Consider the following 17,658-nt stretch of genomic DNA (forward strand, 5'->3'; position numbering starts at 1 on the left):
TCAGCCTCCTGAATAGCTAGGATACAGGTGTGAATTACCAGTGTTCATCTAAGTCTAGAGTGTCTTATGTCCCCAAGAAATAGGGAACAAAACAAAAACATAGGATGAGGAGATGTGTAGAAAGGACACGAGTTAGGTAGAGTGCTTGCCTAACACAAGTGAGGCGCTGATGCCCCCAACCCTCAAACAAAAACCAAACAACAAAATCACAGCCAATGGGAGGGTTCCCAGTAGCAGAGCCAGAAAGTTGTATTTATAATAGTTAGTAGAATGTGAGGTATATTAATTCTAGCTACTTGGGAGGAGATGGAGGTTGAGGGATCACACAGTTTTAGGCTTGCTCTGGCCAAAACAACAAAAACTTCTTGAGACTCCAACTGGACCAGTGGCTTGGCACAATAGTACGTGGATGTCATCCCATCCATTCAAGAAAACACAAATAGGGATGGGGATATGGCCTAGTGGCAAGAGTGCTTGCCTCGTATACATGAGGCCCTGGGTTCAATTCCTCAGCACCACATATACAGAAAATGGCCAGAAGTGGTGCTGTGGCTCAAGTGGCAGAGTGCTAGCCTTGAGCAAAAAGAAGCCAGGGACAGTGCTCAGGCCCTGAGTCCAAGCCCCAGGACTGGCAAAAAAAAAAAAAAAAAAAAAAAGAAAACACAAATAAGAAAATACAAATAACATTGTGGGCCAGGCCAGCCTCAAGGCCCTACTCAAAACACAAACACACACACACACACATACACACAGTGTGGCTCAAGTATTAGCAAATAAAAGGTCCTGAGTTCAAACTTTAATACCACTAAAAAAAATAGTACTGGGGCTGGGAATGTGGCTTAGTGGTAGAGTGCTTGCTTAGCATGCACGAGGCCCTGGGTTCGATTCCTCAGTACCACATAAACAGAAAAAGCTGAAAGTGGGGTTGTGGCTCCAGTGGTAGAGCATTAGCCTTCAGCACAGAGAGGCTCAGCGACAGAGCCCAGGCCCTGAGTTCAAGTCCCAGGACTGGAAAAAAAAGAGTACCTAAGTATACTTAAACTAAAAAAAAAATCAGTCTATATTGATATAAATGATTAAATAAATTAAGGCAGAGGTAAAGACAAATCAGCCATACAGATGAATTCCAAGTAATTATAAATACCCTTGGTCCTGGACTTGTGGTCTGTGCTTGGTGACTTGCTTCCTGAGACAGAGTGTGTGGCTTGGGGTGCAGAGCAGCCTTCTGGTGGTTAAGGCTCACCTGTGAGCTGTAGGTCCTGAGAATGGCTTGTGCCCTGTGGGATGCAAGTGCACATGCACAGGACTTACAGGACTTAGGGTCAGATTGTGGTTCCTTTTCATAATCGTCTACATCTCTGCATATCATGCCTACCTTATACCTGGTGGTTTCTCAGTTATGAACCACTGTGCCAGATATTTAGGGCCTGTTTCTCTGCTCTCCTCTCCAGGCTTGTACTTTATGGCCTCTCCAAAGGAATGGGTTGTCATTTATGTTAGATCAGTTTTTACTCTCTCTGTCTTTGTGCCTCTGCATACTATAGCAGAGTCATGTAATAAATTTCCCTGTTCAACATTTTGTTTTCTTGGGAGCGAGTCACTGTCTGGTTTCTACCTCCTTTAGTAGAGTTGGCATGCATTCAGCCCCAATCTTCAGCCTGGCGTCTCTGTGACTGGGGCAGCCTTGGAGACCGCCTCCCCACCTGCTGATCCTGTGAGCTGTCTGTCATGTGACATCCTCCTCGACTGGGTCCCTTGTTCTGATTGAGCACATCATCTTGTAATTGGAGGTTGCTGGTGACATAAAATGTTTTGGGTTGTGGTGTGTCTGAAGATGTTACTCTGTTCTTACGTTGAGGTTTGGATTTACTCTAGAATTCTATATTAGAAACAATTTCCCTTCAGAATTTTGGAGGTATTTTTTTGCTTCCAGCCTCCAGAGTTGCATTAGAGAGATGTGAAACAATCTTTATTTTATTTTATTTTTGGTTAGTCCTGGGGCTTGAACTTGAGGCCTGGGCTCTATACCTGATCCCTTTTACTCAAGGCTAACGCTCTACCACATTGAGCCAGCCACTTCTGGTGATTAATTGGCGCTAAAAATCTCATGGACTTTTCTGCTTGGGCTGGCTTTGAACTTCGATCCTGAGATCTCAGCCTCCTGACTAGCTAGGATTACAGGTGTGAGCCACCAGTGCTCAGCCAATCTTTATTTTTTCTATGTGATTGGTGTGTCATCCCTCTCTGGGAGCAGGGAGGGTGCTCTTGTCACCACGATAGTTTAATTAAACATTTCTTTTCAGCTGGGTGCTGGCAGCTCCTATAATCCTAACTACTCAGGAGGCTGAGATCTGAGAATCAGTTTGAGTTCCACCTTAGCAGCCAAGATTGAGACTCTTACCTCCAGTTTAGCTCTAAAAAACCAGAGGTGTGGCTGTGGCTCAAGTGGTAGAGTGCCAGCCTGGAATGAAAAAGCAACGGGGTGCCACAGTACAACTTCGGACTTTTTCTGTGATTAATTGGAGATAAGAGTCTCACAGACTTTCCTGCCTGGGCAGGCTTTGAACCTCAACCCTCATACTTCAGCCTCTTAGTAGCTAGGATTATAGGTGTGAGACGCCAGTGTCTAACTCCTGCTCAGTTTTTAAGACACAGTGTCTAGCTCCTGCTCAGTTTTTTTTTTTTTTTTTTTTTTTGCCAGTCCTGGGCCTGGGACTCAGGGCCTGAGCACTGTCCCTGGCTTCTTTTTGCTCAAGGCTAACACTCTGCCACTTGAGCCGCAGCGCCACTTCTGGCCATTTTCTGTATATGTGGTGCTGGGGAATCGAACCGAGGGCTTCATGTATACGAGGCAAGTGCTCTTGCCACTAGGCCATATCCCCAGCCCCTCCTGCTCAGTTTTTAAGACACTATATAGTCCATCCAGGCTGTCCTGGATCCCTAGGTCTTTTTGCCTCAGCCTCCTGTTAGATCTTAAAAATCTTACTTTCGTTCAGGTATGGATTTACAATTCCTTATCTCCCCCCCCCCCTTCTTTTTGTAGAACTGTGTCTTAACTTGGTCTCAACTTGCTAGGTAGATAGGTGGCTATGACTTAAAATATACTCGTTCTTTTTGTTTTAGCTTTTTATGCTTTTTTTTTTTTGGTAGTCCTGGGGCTTGAACTCAAGGCCTGGGCACTGTCCCTAAGCTACTTTTGCTCAAAGCTAGCACTCTACCACCTGAGCCATAGCACCACTTCCGGCTTTTTCTGTGTATGTGGTACTGAGGAATCAAACCCAGGGCTTCATGCATGCTAGGCAAGCCCTCTACCACTAGGCCACATTCTCAGCCCCTGTTTTTTTTTAGATATTTTAAAAAATAGGGTCGGGCTGGAAATATGGCCTAGTGGCAAGAGTGCTCGCCTCATATACATGAAGCCCTGGGTTTGATTCCCCAGCACCACATATATAGAAAACAGCCAGAAGTGGCGCTGTGGCTCAAGTGGGAGTGCTAGCCTTGAGCAAAAAGAAGCCAGGGACAGTGCTCAGGCCCTGAGTCCAAGGCCCAGGACTGGCCAAAAAAAAGGGAGGGGGGTGTCTTGTTTTTTTTTCCTCCCCTGATCCTGGGGCTTGAACTCAGGATATGGGTGCTCAGGTCCCTGAGCCTATTGTGCTCAAGGCTAGCACTCTACCATTTGAGCCACAGTTCTACTTCTGGCTTTTTTGGTGGTTAATTGGAGATGAGAGTCTAACAGACTTTTCCTGCCTGGCTTGGCTTCAAATGGCAATCTTCAGATCTCAGCCTCTTAAGTAGCTAGGGTTACAAGCATGAGCCACTGGCACCAGGCTTGGGTCTTGATATTCTGTATGGGCCATGGTCCTCCTACTTATAATTCCTGTGTAGTGGGAATGACTGTCCCCGACTTTCTTTTTTTGTCAGTCCTGGGGCTTGAACTCGGGACCTAGGCACTGTCCTTGAACTTCTTTTGCTCAAGGCTAGTGCTCTGCCACTTTGAGCCACAGCTCCATTCTGGCTTTCTGGTGGTTAATTGGAGATAAGAGTCTCCTACCTGGGCTGTCTTTGAACCATAGTCTTTGGATCTTAGCCTCCAGTGTAGCTAGGTAGGTGGCTATGACTTAAGACATGCCCCCAGTTACAGGTGTGAGCCAACCAAGGACAGTGAGCTCCATTTTTTTTTAATGGATTGAGTTAGTCTTGTGAACTTTTTGTCTGGGCTGACTTTAAATCACAGACCTCCTTATCTTAGTTTCTTTCTTTTTTTTTTTTTTTGCCAGTCCTGGGCCTTGGACTGAGGGCCTGAGCACTGTCCCTGGCTTCTTTTTGCTCAAGGCTAGCACTCTGCCACTTGAGCCACAGCGCCCCTTCTGGCCCCTATCTTAGTTTCTTGAATAACTCAGATTATAAGTGTGAGCCACTGTATCTGACACATTTAAAAAGAAAATCTTAATTTTTAAAAATTTTATTTATTTATTGAACTACAATCCTCAGATCTCAGCCTCCTTAGTAGCTAAGATTACAGGTGTGAGCCACTGGCACCTGGCTTGTTTATTTCATAGTTTATTTTTTAAAAATTATTTATTGTCAAAGTGATGTACAGAGGAGTTCAGTTTCATATGTAAGGCAGTGAGTACATTTTTTAAAAATTGGGTTTAAGTTACTACATATATTTCACAGTACACAATTTAACTTTCACAATGATGAAAAGTATTATTCTACTCTTATGAAGTCTATGAACTTTAACAATAAAATCATTTCTTCCATTTTGGATGATATGTACATTACTTTCCTTTTGTTTATTTATTAATTTTTTTAACAGAATATTTTATTATTATTATTATTTTTGTTGTTGTTTTGGCCAGTCCTGGGCCTTGGACTCAGGGCCTGAGCACTGTCCCTGGCTTCCTTTTGCTCAAGGCTAGCACTTCGCCACTTGAGCCACAGCGCCACTTCTGGCTGTTTTCTGTATATGTGGTGCTGGGGAATCGAACCCAGGGCCTCATGTATACGAGGCAAGCTCTCTTGCCACTAGGCCATATCCCCAGCCCCTTTCCTTTTGTTTATTAACATCTGTTCCCTCTTTCATTCCTTCCCATTCCCACCCATGAGTTCATTTTCATCAGTGTTCAATGTAGCTGGTAGCCCCCTCTGCTGTATTATTATTGTTATTATTTTTTTTCACACACTTTCCACTCATTCTGTGTCCTCTTTTCTTTTTACTGTATTTTGGTATCTTGAGACCTGTGTACTTTGTTCTCTTTGCATTTTAATTCTAACACCACATCTCAGGGAGACCATACCCTTTGTCTCTCTGTTCTTGGCTTGTCTCACTCAACATGATTTCCAGCGAATGCCATTATTTTATTCTTTCCAATGGCAGTGTAAAATTCCATTGTATATAGGTTCCATGTTTTTGAAATCCATTCATCTGTAGTGGGGCATCTGGGTTGTTTCCATATCTTGGCTATTGTGAATAGTGCAGCAATGAACATGGAGGTGCAGGTGTCCTTGTCATATCCTGGTCCCTGTTGCTCAGGATAGATACCTAGGAGTGGTATAGCTAGGAAGTTTTCTATGTTTCTAATAGGTAGGCAAGTCTTGGAAAAAATACACAGACATTGGGCTTCCTTAATTCTGTCCCATTTGAGTAAAGTATAAATGCCTAGTCTGGCTGGGTGCTAGTGACTCATGCCTATAATCCTATCTACTTTGGAGGCTGAGATCTGAGGATCATGATTTGAAGCCAACCCAGGCAAGAAAGTCTGTATGACTCTTATCTCCAATTAACCACCAAAAAAGGTATAAGTGGAGTTGTGGCTCAAGTGTTAGAGTGCTAGTCTTGAGCACGAAAGCTCAGGGATAGCACCCAGGCACCAAGTTCAAACCCCAGGGCTAGCACACAGAAAAAACAATTCATATGTAAACCAGAAAGTAATCCAATGGATCTGCAAAAGAAAAACAAACAGTACAGAATATAGTATATAGGAACTGGGAATATGGCCTAATGGTAGAGTGCTTGCTTCGTATACATGAAACCCTGGGTTCGATTCCTCAGCACCACATACACAGAAAAAGCTGGAAGTGATGCTGTGGCTCAAGTGGCAGAGTGCTGGCCTTGAGCAAAAAGAAACCAGGGACATTGCTCAGGCCCTGAGTTCAAGCCCCAGGACTGGCCAAACAAAAAAACAGAATATAGTATATATTCAAGATTGAAAATTGTAAACATGTTTGTTTATTATTCAGCTATAAATGGAGCCATCATAAATGCTTACTGTTTAAAGATAGGATAACAATGTCACTTGTAATGAAATGTCTGATGTTCTTCTTTTTCCATTGTAGAATGTATGACAACATGTCCACAATGGTATACATAAAGGAAGACAAGTTGGAGAAGCTTACCCAAGATGAAATCATCTCTAAGACGAAGCAAGTCATTCAGGGGCTGGAAGCTCTGAAGAATGAACACAACTCCATTTTACAGAGTTTGCTGGAGACACTGAAGTGTCTGAAGAAGGATGATGAGAGCAACTTGGTGGAGGAGAAATCCAACATGATCCGGAAGTCCCTGGAAATGCTGGAGCTTGGTCTGAGCGAGGCGCAGGTATATGGTGGGACCAGCTCAGTGTGATTATGAAGGTCATGGTGACCTCATTTTTTGTGTTTTTTTTGTTTGTTTTCCCCTTTATTGTCAGAGTGAATTACAGAGGAGTTACAGTTTCATATGTAAGGCACTGTGTACATTTCTTCAACTTTTTACCTCCTCCTTCATTGTTGCCCCCGCCTCCCCCATACCTCATTTGTTTTTAAAAAGTTTAAAGTGCAGATTGTATGAGGGGGCTTCATTTTGATACTTAAAACATGCATATATTGTACGTTGATCCAATTCTCATTTTAAACACTTGTCATGCACATGTTATATACAGTGACGACTTACTTGATATCTAAACTTCTAAGTAGAGCTGCCTCTGTACATTTAGTGCTGTACATTTATGCTGAAAAACAAAAACAGACCTCACAGAAACATGGGAAATGAGTGCTGAAGTGGTCTTTTGGGGTGGGTTTCATGGCTACCTGGTCATCAAGGTACCTGCTCATCGCCTCCTGTTACCCGCCACACCTTGTGCTGGCAGCCTGTCTCCAGGACCAGGAGGGAGCGTTAGCCACAATCATATGACCTTGTTTCGGATGAGGGGGGAGAGGGGATGAAGTCCTCTTAGGTTGTACTTCTGTTTCATTGTCTAGAAGCTTGTTCCATGGCTGTACCAGGTGTATGGGTAGAGACTGATGCCTTTACCCACTTAGAGTTCCAGGTCCCTACACCTGTGGGGACAAGATGTTATCCAGAAACTGGTGGCTCTGCAGAACTCCAGGGTCAGATGGGTCACTGTGCTTGTTCTGTCATGTTCAACATAGAGATGAAAACACTGGAATATCTAGTACCCCTTCTGCTAATTATGTTCAACTCTGCCTGCAGCTCTTAAGTAAGTTTCAGCACATTGAACCTTGGCTCCTCTCTTATTTTGTCTGGTTTTGTTTTTTTGCCAGTCCTGGGCCTTGGACTCAGGGCCTGAGCACTGTCCCTGGCTTCTTTTTGCTCAAGGCTAGCACTCTGCCACTTGAGTCACAGTACCACTTCTGGCTTTTTCTATATATGTGGTGCTGAGGCATCGAACCCAGGGCTTCATGTATACAAGGCGAGTACTTTACTACTAGGCTATATTCCCAGCCCTTGGCTCCTCTCTTAACCTTGAGCTTAGGTAATAAATGAATGAGGCAGAAGAGAGACTACTGGAACAGCAGATTTTGATTTCATAAGGGAAGTGACCAAGCCTGGGCCCCAGGGGCTCACACCTATAATCCTAGCTCAAAAAAAACCCCAATACTAAAAAGGGCTGGGGCCATCGCTCAGTGGTAGAGTACATTTCTAGTACATTTCAAGCACAAGATTCTGATTTCAAATCCTCACTCCCCCCCCCCAAAAAAAAAAGAAATAGAAAAAGTAGCTGGGTGCTGGTGGCTCATGCCTATAATCCTAGCAACTCAAGAGGCTGAGATATGAGGATTGTGGTTCAAAGCCAGCCTGGGCAGGAAAAGTCTGTGAGACTCTTTATCTCCAATTAAGGACCAGAAAACTGGAAGTGGTGCTGTGCCTCAAAGTGGTAGAGTGCTAGCTTTGAGCTGAAGAGTTCAGGGGCTGCGCCCAGGCCCAAAGTTGAAGCCCCATGACTGACAAAAGAAAAAGATAAAAAGCAATCAAATATTCAGAGGAGAGGTGTCTACCGAGAGTCCTTTCTATGCTCTCACATAGAATGAATAGATGTATTTTGTAGACCCTTTGTCACGCTCAGGTATATAATCTGTGCCTGAAGGGGAAACGTGTTCACTGACACAGCTAGAGCTTGAGCACCGTGTGTGGATGAGGCTCCTGCCAGGTGGTGCCTGCAGCATGTACGTGTCTCCTCTGCCTAGGTGATGATGGCTTTGTCAAATCACCTGAATGCGGTCGAGTCAGAGAAACAGAAACTGCGCGCTCAGGTTCGTCGTCTGTGCCAGGAGAATCAGTGGCTGCGGGATGAACTGGCCAACACGCAGCAGAAGTTACAGAAGAGCGAGCAGTCTGTGGCCCAGCTGGAGGAAGAAAAGAAGCACTTAGAATTCATGAACCAGCTAAAGAAATATGATGATGATATTTCCCCCTCGGTGAGTGTGCCTCACTTTGGTCAGCAGGCTCTTTGGGAAGAACTGTGAGTGTGTCTTCACCCTCAGGTTGTCCATGTGGCAGGGCCATGGCTGGGGGTCTGGCAGTGGAGGACCTGGGCAAAGCATAGCAGTTCTGTCTCCAGTATGCACTCATGCATACTGCTGCCCCTAAAATAGAAAAATACTGCCACCCTTGGTGTACCCCCAGCATGTGAATTTGAGGAAATAGGAACAGTTCTTTAGGCTTACCCTCAACCATGTCTCATTCAGGGGGAGTGGGGTAGCTGCATGTGTTGGCTTGCACTGCTGTGGGAGTAAGAGTACTGGAGATTGCTGCCAGGTAGGGATTTCCCTGGAACATGCAAATATTGAGAGAAGGAGACATGATTTTGTACAATCAGACACTTTTTTTTAAGCTTTCGATTTTGTAAAAATGTCAAACTTGGAGAACCCACCCTGAGAGCTATGGTTTCCCTCTTTGTGATGGATTGTTTCTGTCTTGAGTAGGAGACAGTTTCCACATACCCGGTGTCCTCCTATAGGATGAGGTTCCCTGGGGCGAGGCTATCCTTTGGGGACACCAGGGGCTGGGGCACACTCAGGGAACTTGTCAAGGCTCAGCACTTTCTCACCTGCAGGCCATGCCCTGTCCATTTACTTAGTCCTCATAGCATGTCTCACTTCATCCTTGGAGTGAGTTCAGGATTGCATATTGCACATAGTTGTCTCGTCACTTTGTTCTTTGTTCTTTGGTCTTGTCTTCTCTTTTAGTTGTCTTTCTCTGGTACAGGCCTTGGTCTTTCTTTTCCCCCTTGTTTTGAGGAGATGCACTAGGACTTGAAGTCAAAGCCTTGGACTTGCTAGGCAGGCACTCTGCCACTTGAGCCAAGCAGTCTTTTGCTTTCATTTTTTGAGTAAGGTCTCATTGTTTTGCCCAGGCCAGCCTGGGTCTTCATCCTTCTATTTATGGTTCTTATATAGCTGAGGTGACAGGTGTGCACTACTGTGTACAACTTTTTTCATTAGTTGAGAGGGGTCTCACAAACTTTGTGCTTCCTGAATACCTAGGATGACTCATACACACAAACCACTTTGAAGAATGCATATGTATTTTTGTTTTTTGTTTTTGTTTTGTGGGTTTTTTTGGTGCTGGAATTGGGCTTGAGCTCAGGGCCTCAAACTTTTGCTTCACTTCTCCATTCAAGGCTATGTTCTATCACTTGAACTTCACACTTCTACTTCTGGCTTTTTGGAAGTTAATTGGAGATAAGAGTCTTGCTACTTTGTCTGTCTGAACTATCTTCAAACCTTGATCTTCAGATCTCCGCCTCCTGAGTAACTAGGATTACAAGCATGAACCATCGGGTGCCAGCCAGGCCCATTACTTTATTGGTTATTCCTTGGTTTGTATTATGCATCCCAATGGGATGGGATGTGTATTTACAAGGTTATTCCCTTCATAGGGAAATAATGCTCACCTTCCCTGTGTTGATACTTATTTCTTACCCGGATAAGCTGTTGTGATCACAGTATCTACCCCTTTAACTAAGTATGTGCAGAGATAGGAGTCACAGATTTAAAACCGGCTCATTTCTAGCAGTTCATAAGACTTGGCTCCTATGGTGTAGCCTGTTGAGGATTTGAGAGTAGGGGAGTCAGCACCTTTATTTGTGATAATCAGAGCTGTACTTTTGTAATCTGTTTGCAAATAAGACTTTTATTTATGTACAACTTTTGCTGAGCTTGAACTCCTCAGAATATAGGCCAAGTAGCTAAGGCATAGAAATGCACTCAGGAATCTGTCTTATCATACCCTGGCTTTTGTTTAATTTATAGAAACTGTTCCAACCTTTTTCAGCATTGAGGATTGACTCAAGGCCTTATGTATGGTAGGCAAGCATGTTCTACTTTTTTTTTTTTTTGCAATACTATGGTTAGAACTTGAGCTTGCTAGTCAGGTGCCATACTGCTGAGCCATGCCTATAAACTTTTTTTTTTTTTTTTTTGGCCAGTCCTGGGGCCTGGACTCAGGGCCTGAGCACTGTCCCTGGCTTCTTTTTGCTCAAGGCTAGCACTCTGCCACTTGAGCCACAGCGCCACTTCTGGCCATTTTCTGTATATGTGGTGCTGGGGAATCGAACCCAGGGCCTCATGCATACAAGGCAAGCACTCTTGCCACTAGGCCATATCCCCAGCCCCTGAGTAGCTTATTTTTGAAGTAGGGTCTTGCTTCCTGTCTGGTGTTTACATTGGCCAAAATCAGCTGTTTTATGTTTTTTTTTTAATCCTAGCTGAAGTGGTGATAAGTATGTGCCACCAAGCTCAGATTCTTTTTTTTTTTTTTTCCTGCCAGTCCTGGGGTTTGAACTCAGGGCCTGAGCACTGTCCCTGGCTTCTTTTTGTTCAGGGTTAGCACTCTGGCCACTTGAGCCACAGTGCCACTTCTGGCCATTTTCTATATATGTGGTGCTGAGGAATGGAACCCAGGGCTTCATGTATATGAGGCAAGCACTCTACCCCTAGGCCATATTCCCAGCCCCAAGCCCAGTTTCTTTTTTTAAATTTTTATTTATTTATTTATTTATTTATTTATTTATTTTTTGTGAGTCCTGGGGCTTGGACTCAGGGCCTGAGCACTGTCCCTGGCTTGTTTTTGCTCAAGGCTAGCATTCTACCACTTGAGCCACAGCACCACTTCTGGCCATTTTCTGTATATGTGGTGCTGGGGAATTGAACCCATGGCTTCATGTATAAGAGGCAGGCACTCTACCACTAGGCCATATCCCCAGCCCCCAAGCCCAGTTTCTTGAGATGGAGTCTTAACAGATTTTTCTGCCCAGGCTTGCCTAGAACTTTTGTCCTCCTGTCTCAGCCTACCATGTAGCTGGAATGACTGTCATGTACCACCATGTTCACATACGTGCTGAGAAAGCTTGGATTGGCTTTGAACCATGATCCTCTTGATCTTAGCCTCCCAAGTAGCTAAGATTATAGATAATCCACCAGTTGCTCTTTCATCTGTATTTAATGGAGAAGCCACATTGTGCATGATCGTATTTTTGATCTTAAAAACTGGTAGCCTTTCTGGGCATCAGTGGCTCACGCCTGTAATCCTAGCTACTCAGGAGGCTAAGGTCCAAGGATCATGGTTCAGAGCCAGCTCAGGCAGGAAAGCCTGTGAGACTCTTATCTCCAATTAACCACCAGAAGTTGCACTGTGGCTCAAGTGGTAGAGCAGAAAACTGGAAGTGGAGCTGTGGCTCAAGTGGTAGAGCACTAGCCTGAGCAAAAGAGCTCAAGAACACTGCCCAGGCCCAGAGTTCAAGCCCCACAACTGACCAAAAAAAAAAAAAAAAAAAAAGATAGCCTTTCCTAAGGTTTTTAAGTTAAAGTGAGTTTTACATTAAAGATTTTCAGGCAAAATATATAATGCTGAGAATAAAACATGCTCTGGTCTCTTTTGTAGGAGGACAAAGACACGGATTCTGCCAAAGAGCCTCTGGATGATCTCTTTCCAAATGATGAGGATGACCCAGGCCAAGGAAGTGAGTGTGCTGTGCTGTGTGCTGTCCGTGGGATGTATGCCCCTCTGTTGAGGAAGGCGCTTTCCGGAAGCTCTGGGACATACTTGTCAGAGTTCGAGCCTTAGTACGGCAGCCTGCTGCACAGATCCCAAGTGCAGGATCACAGGGTCACGCTCTGTATCGTCCAGGCTAGCCTTAAGCCTGAAATCGCCTGTCTCAGCCTCCCAAGTGCTGGGATTATATAGGTGGACATCACCCTGCCCGGGATTGCCTTTGTTCCCCGGAGATTTAAAATGTTTGTGCACATGTGGCTGTGGGTTCTTGCAGGGTAGAGGAGCAGTGCTGCTTCTTCCTTAGTCTGGCACCCAGAATAGCCTCCTGGCATTGTATTCTTTTTTTTTTTTTTTTTTTTTTGGCCAGTCCTGGGCCTTGGACTCAGGGCCTGAGCACTGTCCCTGGCTTCTTCCCGCTCAAGGCTAGCACTCTGCCACTTGAGCCACAGCACCACTTCTGGCCATTTTCTGTATATGTGGTGCTGGGGAATCGAACCTAGGGCCTCGTGTATCCGAGGCAGGCACTCTTGCCACTAGGCCATATCCCCAGCCCCTGCCTCCTGGCATTGTAAACCAACAGGGTGCCATCCCTGACCTGTTCCTCTTTCCCAGCTTGTGCAGGGTTACTCAGAAGAGACTGCGTTAGCATAGGGGCCTCCTTGAGCCAGGTAATGGGGAAGTGTGAAATGAACTGGCCTGCACTGTTGTCCTTACGTCCTCTGAAGTGTGTCTTCTCCGAGCAGTTCAGCAGCAGCATAGCAGTGCTGCTGCCGCCGCCCAGCAAGGAGGATACGAGATTCCCGCGCGGCTGCGCACGCTCCACAACCTGGTGATCCAGTATGCGTCCCAGGGGCGCTATGAAGTGGCCGTGCCGCTCTGCAAGCAGGCCCTGGAGGACCTGGAGAAGACTTCAGGCCATGACCACCCTGACGTGGCCACCATGCTCAACATCTTGGCCCTGGTGTACAGGTAGTCTTTTGGTTTTTGTACTGAATTGAACCCAGAGACAACTTCAGCCAACTTGTACTTTGAAATAGGTTTTGGAATCATGTGCACCATTCTTGCCATCTACTCACCTTCAAATAGCCTGGGGTCAAACCCCAAATACTCAACCAGCTCTATGGTGAGTGTCACCCTGTCCAGGAATAGATGTGGCCTGTACTGAGTCAGCCTTTCTGGGATAGCCTACAATAACCCCCAACCAGGCCAGTTCAGGTATGACTTTTGGCCCAGGATTTCTTTGGCCTGGGATGGCCTTCCTACCTTGCCTATCAGTATCCTCCCCACCTTCTAAGGGCCTGGACTTTTTTTTTTTTTTTGCCAGTCAGGGGACTTGAACTCAGAGCCCGGGCACCATCTTTGAACTTCTTTTTTTGGTTCAAGGCTAGTGCTCTACCACTTGAGTCACAGCATTACTTCGGCTTTTTCTGCATATGTGGCACTGAGGAATTGAACCTAGCTTCATGCATGCTCAGCAAGCACTTTTACCACTAGGCCACCCCCCTGGCCTTTTTAAATTTTATTGTTTTGTTGGTCATGGGACTTGAACTCTGGGCCTGGGCATTGTCCTTGAGCTCTTCAGCTCAAGGCTTAGTGCTCTACCACCTTGAGCCACAGCGCCACTTCCTCTCTCTCCTTTTGAATTTCTGGATTCCACTTACAAACCCTTTGCCACCTCTGCCTCTTTCACCCCTGTAGATGGGCACCTGTGGGGATATGTGGGTTCTGAGCTCTGTGGCAGGATGCTGTGGGGTCTTGTGTGAAGGCAGGGGTCTGGAGATGGGTCCTGAGGAGAGAGGGGGTGGGGCAGTGTGGAGAAAGAGAAGCTGGCCCAGGATTTCAGCAGCACTCTGCTGCCATCTGTAAGGATGGGTGAGTTTTTAAAAGGATGTTTGGAAGTTGGTAACAATAAAGGGGGGATGCAATTCTGAGGATTGTGGTTCAAAGCCAGCTCAGGCAGAAAAGTCCATCATACTCTTATCTCTAGTTAATCACAGAAAAAGCTGGAAGTGGTGCTGTGGCTCAAGGGGTAGAGCCCTCACCTTGAATGAAAGGAGCTCAGGGGGCCTGGGATGTAGCTCAGTGGCAAAGCACTTGCCTAGCAAGTAGAACGTCCTGGGTTTGATCACCAGTACCAAAAAAGAAAAGACAAAATAAATAGTTAAAAAAAACAAAAAACGGCTGGGAATATCGCCTAGTGGCAAGAGTGCTTGCCTCGTATACAGAAGCCCTGGGTTCGATTCCCCAGCACCACATAAATATAAAACGGCTAGAAGTGGCACTGTGTCTAAAGTGGCAGAGGGCTAGCCTTGAGCAAAAAGAAGCCAGGGATAGTGCTCAGGCCCTGAGTCCAAGGCCCAGGACTGGCAAAAAAAAAGCTCAGGGACAGCACCCAGACCTGGAGTTCAAGTCCCAGGACCTGTCCAAAAAAACCAAAAAAAAAACAACCAGATTTAGATAGGGATGAGAGGGAAAGATTTGGAAGGTGACATTGTCCAAAAAGAAATGTATTCTTTGATTGTTTTGTTTTCTTTTTGCCAGTCCTGGGCCTTGGACTCAGGGCCTGAGCACTGTCCCTGGCTTCTTTTTTGCTCAAGGCTAGCACTCTACCATTTGAGCCACAGCACCACTTCGGCTTTTTCTATATATGTGGTGCTGAGGAATCGAACACAGGGCTTCATGTATACTAGGTGAGCACTAGGCCATATTCCCAGCCAAGAAAAGTATTCTTTACTTGACTTACGTATGATTGTATCCCCTTCACCTTTAGAATAACAATAAAAAAAATTAAAACACACACACGCGCGCGCACGCGCACCAGGATTTAGAAGTCTGGGTATATAGCTTAGCATGCATAAACCTGAGTTTAATCCCTAGCTCCAATAAATAGCTAATTAGATTGATTGATTTAGTAATGTATGTCTAAGAAGTTAATGTGTTTTTCAATTTAGGGATCAGAACAAATACAAAGATGCAGCTAATCTACTGAATGATGCTTTGGCTATCCGTGAAAAAACTCTGGGCAAAGATCATCCCGCGGTTTGTATACTTGATTCTTTCAGTCTTTTACTTTTCATTTTCCCTAGTGCTTTTTTATCCAGTTCTTCCCACGTCTAGCTCAACAGGGGGGTCTGAGAGCCACCTTGTCCCAGTGGGCACAGTTAGTGACAAGCTTCCATGGCAGCTGCCCGGCTGCTTGCTTACACAGCAGTCACTCCTGATTTGCTGATGGCCACTGACTTGATGGTCACCAGCTATACTTTCTGATCTGTAATCATATTGCATGTCCTTCTTTAGATTTGTCTTCAAGAGTTTATATTGTGTCTTTATTAGAATCTGGTCAGACGTGTAGTTGTCTGTTTTGATTGGGAGGTTAAAAGAAATTCAGATCATGTTGATTTATTTGATGTTAGAACTCAGTTCTCCGCTGGTACTGGTGTGACCTGCCCTACAGTGTAGCGACCTCCCATCCCGTGAGGAAGCCTCTCTGTGCGTAGAGAATGCTCTCACAACATCTCTTGTGGTGGTTCTTTGTGGTATTCTGTGTTGGCAGGTGGCAGCGACTCTGAACAACCTTGCTGTGCTGTATGGTAAACGAGGGAAGTACAAAGAGGCTGAGCCATTGTGCAAAAGAGCCCTGGAGATCAGAGAAAAGGTATGAAATGGTGAAGGATTTTAGTTCTCTTGAGATTTTTGTGTTTTGGGAAAAGCAGTTCAGTTTTCAGTTCTGAACACTATGATATGACACTGCTGGCTATTGACTGAAAGCAAGTCATTTGAAAAGGCAGATAGTCCCCAAACAAAGGCCAGTCTACCTCCGGCCCAATCCGTGTGTGAGGCCCGTGTTAGGGGAGTGTGTGTTGAGTATAGGAGCACTCAGTGTGCAGACTGCTGTTCCTGTAGTGACCCAGAAACCAAGAGGCTCTAAGCTGCTGGGGCACAGTGTAGGGACACTAGATTTGACAGTGGTATGTACTTGTCAAAGAAGAAGCTTTAGTTTGAAAATAAGTTCACCACATAGCCCTTAATAAAATGAAGTAAGGGCTGGGAATGTGGCTCAAGGGGTAGAGTGCTAGCCTTGAGCAAAAGAAGCTCAGAGATAGCCCTGGGACCTGTGGTCAAGCCCCAGGACCAAAAAAAAAAAAAAAAGGGAAGGAAATAAAATAATGACCAGTTTTCAGTGGCTCACACCTGTAATTCTAGCTACTTGGGAGGCTGAGACCTGTGGATTAAAGTTCATGTGTAGGAGGCAAGCACTCTTGCCACTAGGCCATATTCCCAGCCCCTGTGGATTAAAGTTCAAAGCCAGCCCAGACAGGAAAGTCTATGAGACTTCATTTGTGTGCTAATCCTAGGGCTTGAACTCAGGGCCCGGGCACTGTCCCTGAGCTTTTGTGCTCAAGGATGGCACTCTGCCACTTGAGCCACAGCCTTACCTTCTGGTTTTTGGTGGTTAGAGATCAGAGTCTCATGGAATTTTTTTGCTGGGGCTGGCTTTGAACCACAAAACAGATCTCAGCCTTCTGAGTAGCTGGGATTGCAGGTGTAAGCCAACAGCTTCTGGACTCAGCAACACTCTTGTTCTTTTTTTTTTTTTTTGGCCAGTCCTGGGCTTGGACTCAGGGCCTGAGCACTGCCCCTGGCTTCTTTTTGCTCAAGGCTAGCACTCTGCCACATGAGCCACAGCGCCACTTCTGGCCATTTTCTGTATATGTGGTGCTGGGGAATTGAACCTAGGACCTCCTGTATGCGAGGCGAGGACTCTTGCCACTAGGTCATATCCCCAGCCCCTCAGCAACACTCTTTATCTTTAATTAATCACCAAAAAGTCTTTCCTATGAGGAACTACAGGTCATAGTTTAACTTGGTATTTCTGTGGTTGTTTATCTGTGACACTAAAGATTGACCATTTAATTTAGAATTCTATGACAAGGAATTGAGAAAGAGAAAATGAAAAGGGAATAATTATCTATTTAGGGGGTTGGAGGCATGCCAGTGAGCGAAAGTGTCATGTACTGGGTTGTGTCCTGGTCTCCGACAAAAAGGAAATCACACTATATAGGTAATATTTTATCATGCTGCCATATGCATGGTACTTATTTTTTTAATTTGTTTTGTTTTTGTTGCCAGTCCTGGGCTTGGACTCAGGGCCTGAGCACTGTCCCTGGCTTCTTTTTGCTCAAGGCTAGCACTCTACCACTTGAGCTACAGCGCCACCTCTGGCCATTTTCTGTATATGTGGTGCTGGGGAATCGAACCCAGGGCTTCATGTATACGAGGCGAGCACTCTACCACTAGGCCATATTCCCAGCCTGCATGGCGTGCTTATGAAGTAAAATGGTCAGATTTATGTGGGCTGCGGTGTTTCTGTGAGAGAGGGA

General features: G+C 45.4%; 1 protein-coding gene across 12 annotated transcripts in view; it reads left to right on the plus strand.

The window, feature by feature from the left end:
* Nucleotides 1-17,658, plus strand: part of Klc1 (kinesin light chain 1) — a 44,050-nt gene that overhangs the window by 8,015 nt on the left and 18,377 nt on the right. For all 12 annotated transcript variants that reach the window (XR_007213231.1, XM_048362662.1, XM_048362654.1 and 9 more), the window contains exons 2-7: nt 6,340-6,601; nt 8,470-8,700; nt 12,167-12,245; nt 13,021-13,246; nt 15,229-15,316; nt 15,831-15,932. Coding sequence is in view for 11 of the 12 variants with exons in the window: in XM_048362662.1 (XP_048218619.1) it covers nt 6,341-6,601; nt 8,470-8,700; nt 12,167-12,245; nt 13,021-13,246; nt 15,229-15,316; nt 15,831-15,932 (987 nt within the window). In the remaining variant the exon portion in view is untranslated. The remainder of the gene's footprint in view (nt 1-6,339; nt 6,602-8,469; nt 8,701-12,166; nt 12,246-13,020; nt 13,247-15,228; nt 15,317-15,830; nt 15,933-17,658) is intronic.

The sequence above is a fragment of the Perognathus longimembris genome, chromosome 14, assembly GCF_023159225.1.
Source record: "Perognathus longimembris pacificus isolate PPM17 chromosome 14, ASM2315922v1, whole genome shotgun sequence".
In the NCBI taxonomy this organism is placed as follows: Eukaryota; Metazoa; Chordata; class Mammalia; order Rodentia; family Heteromyidae; genus Perognathus; species Perognathus longimembris.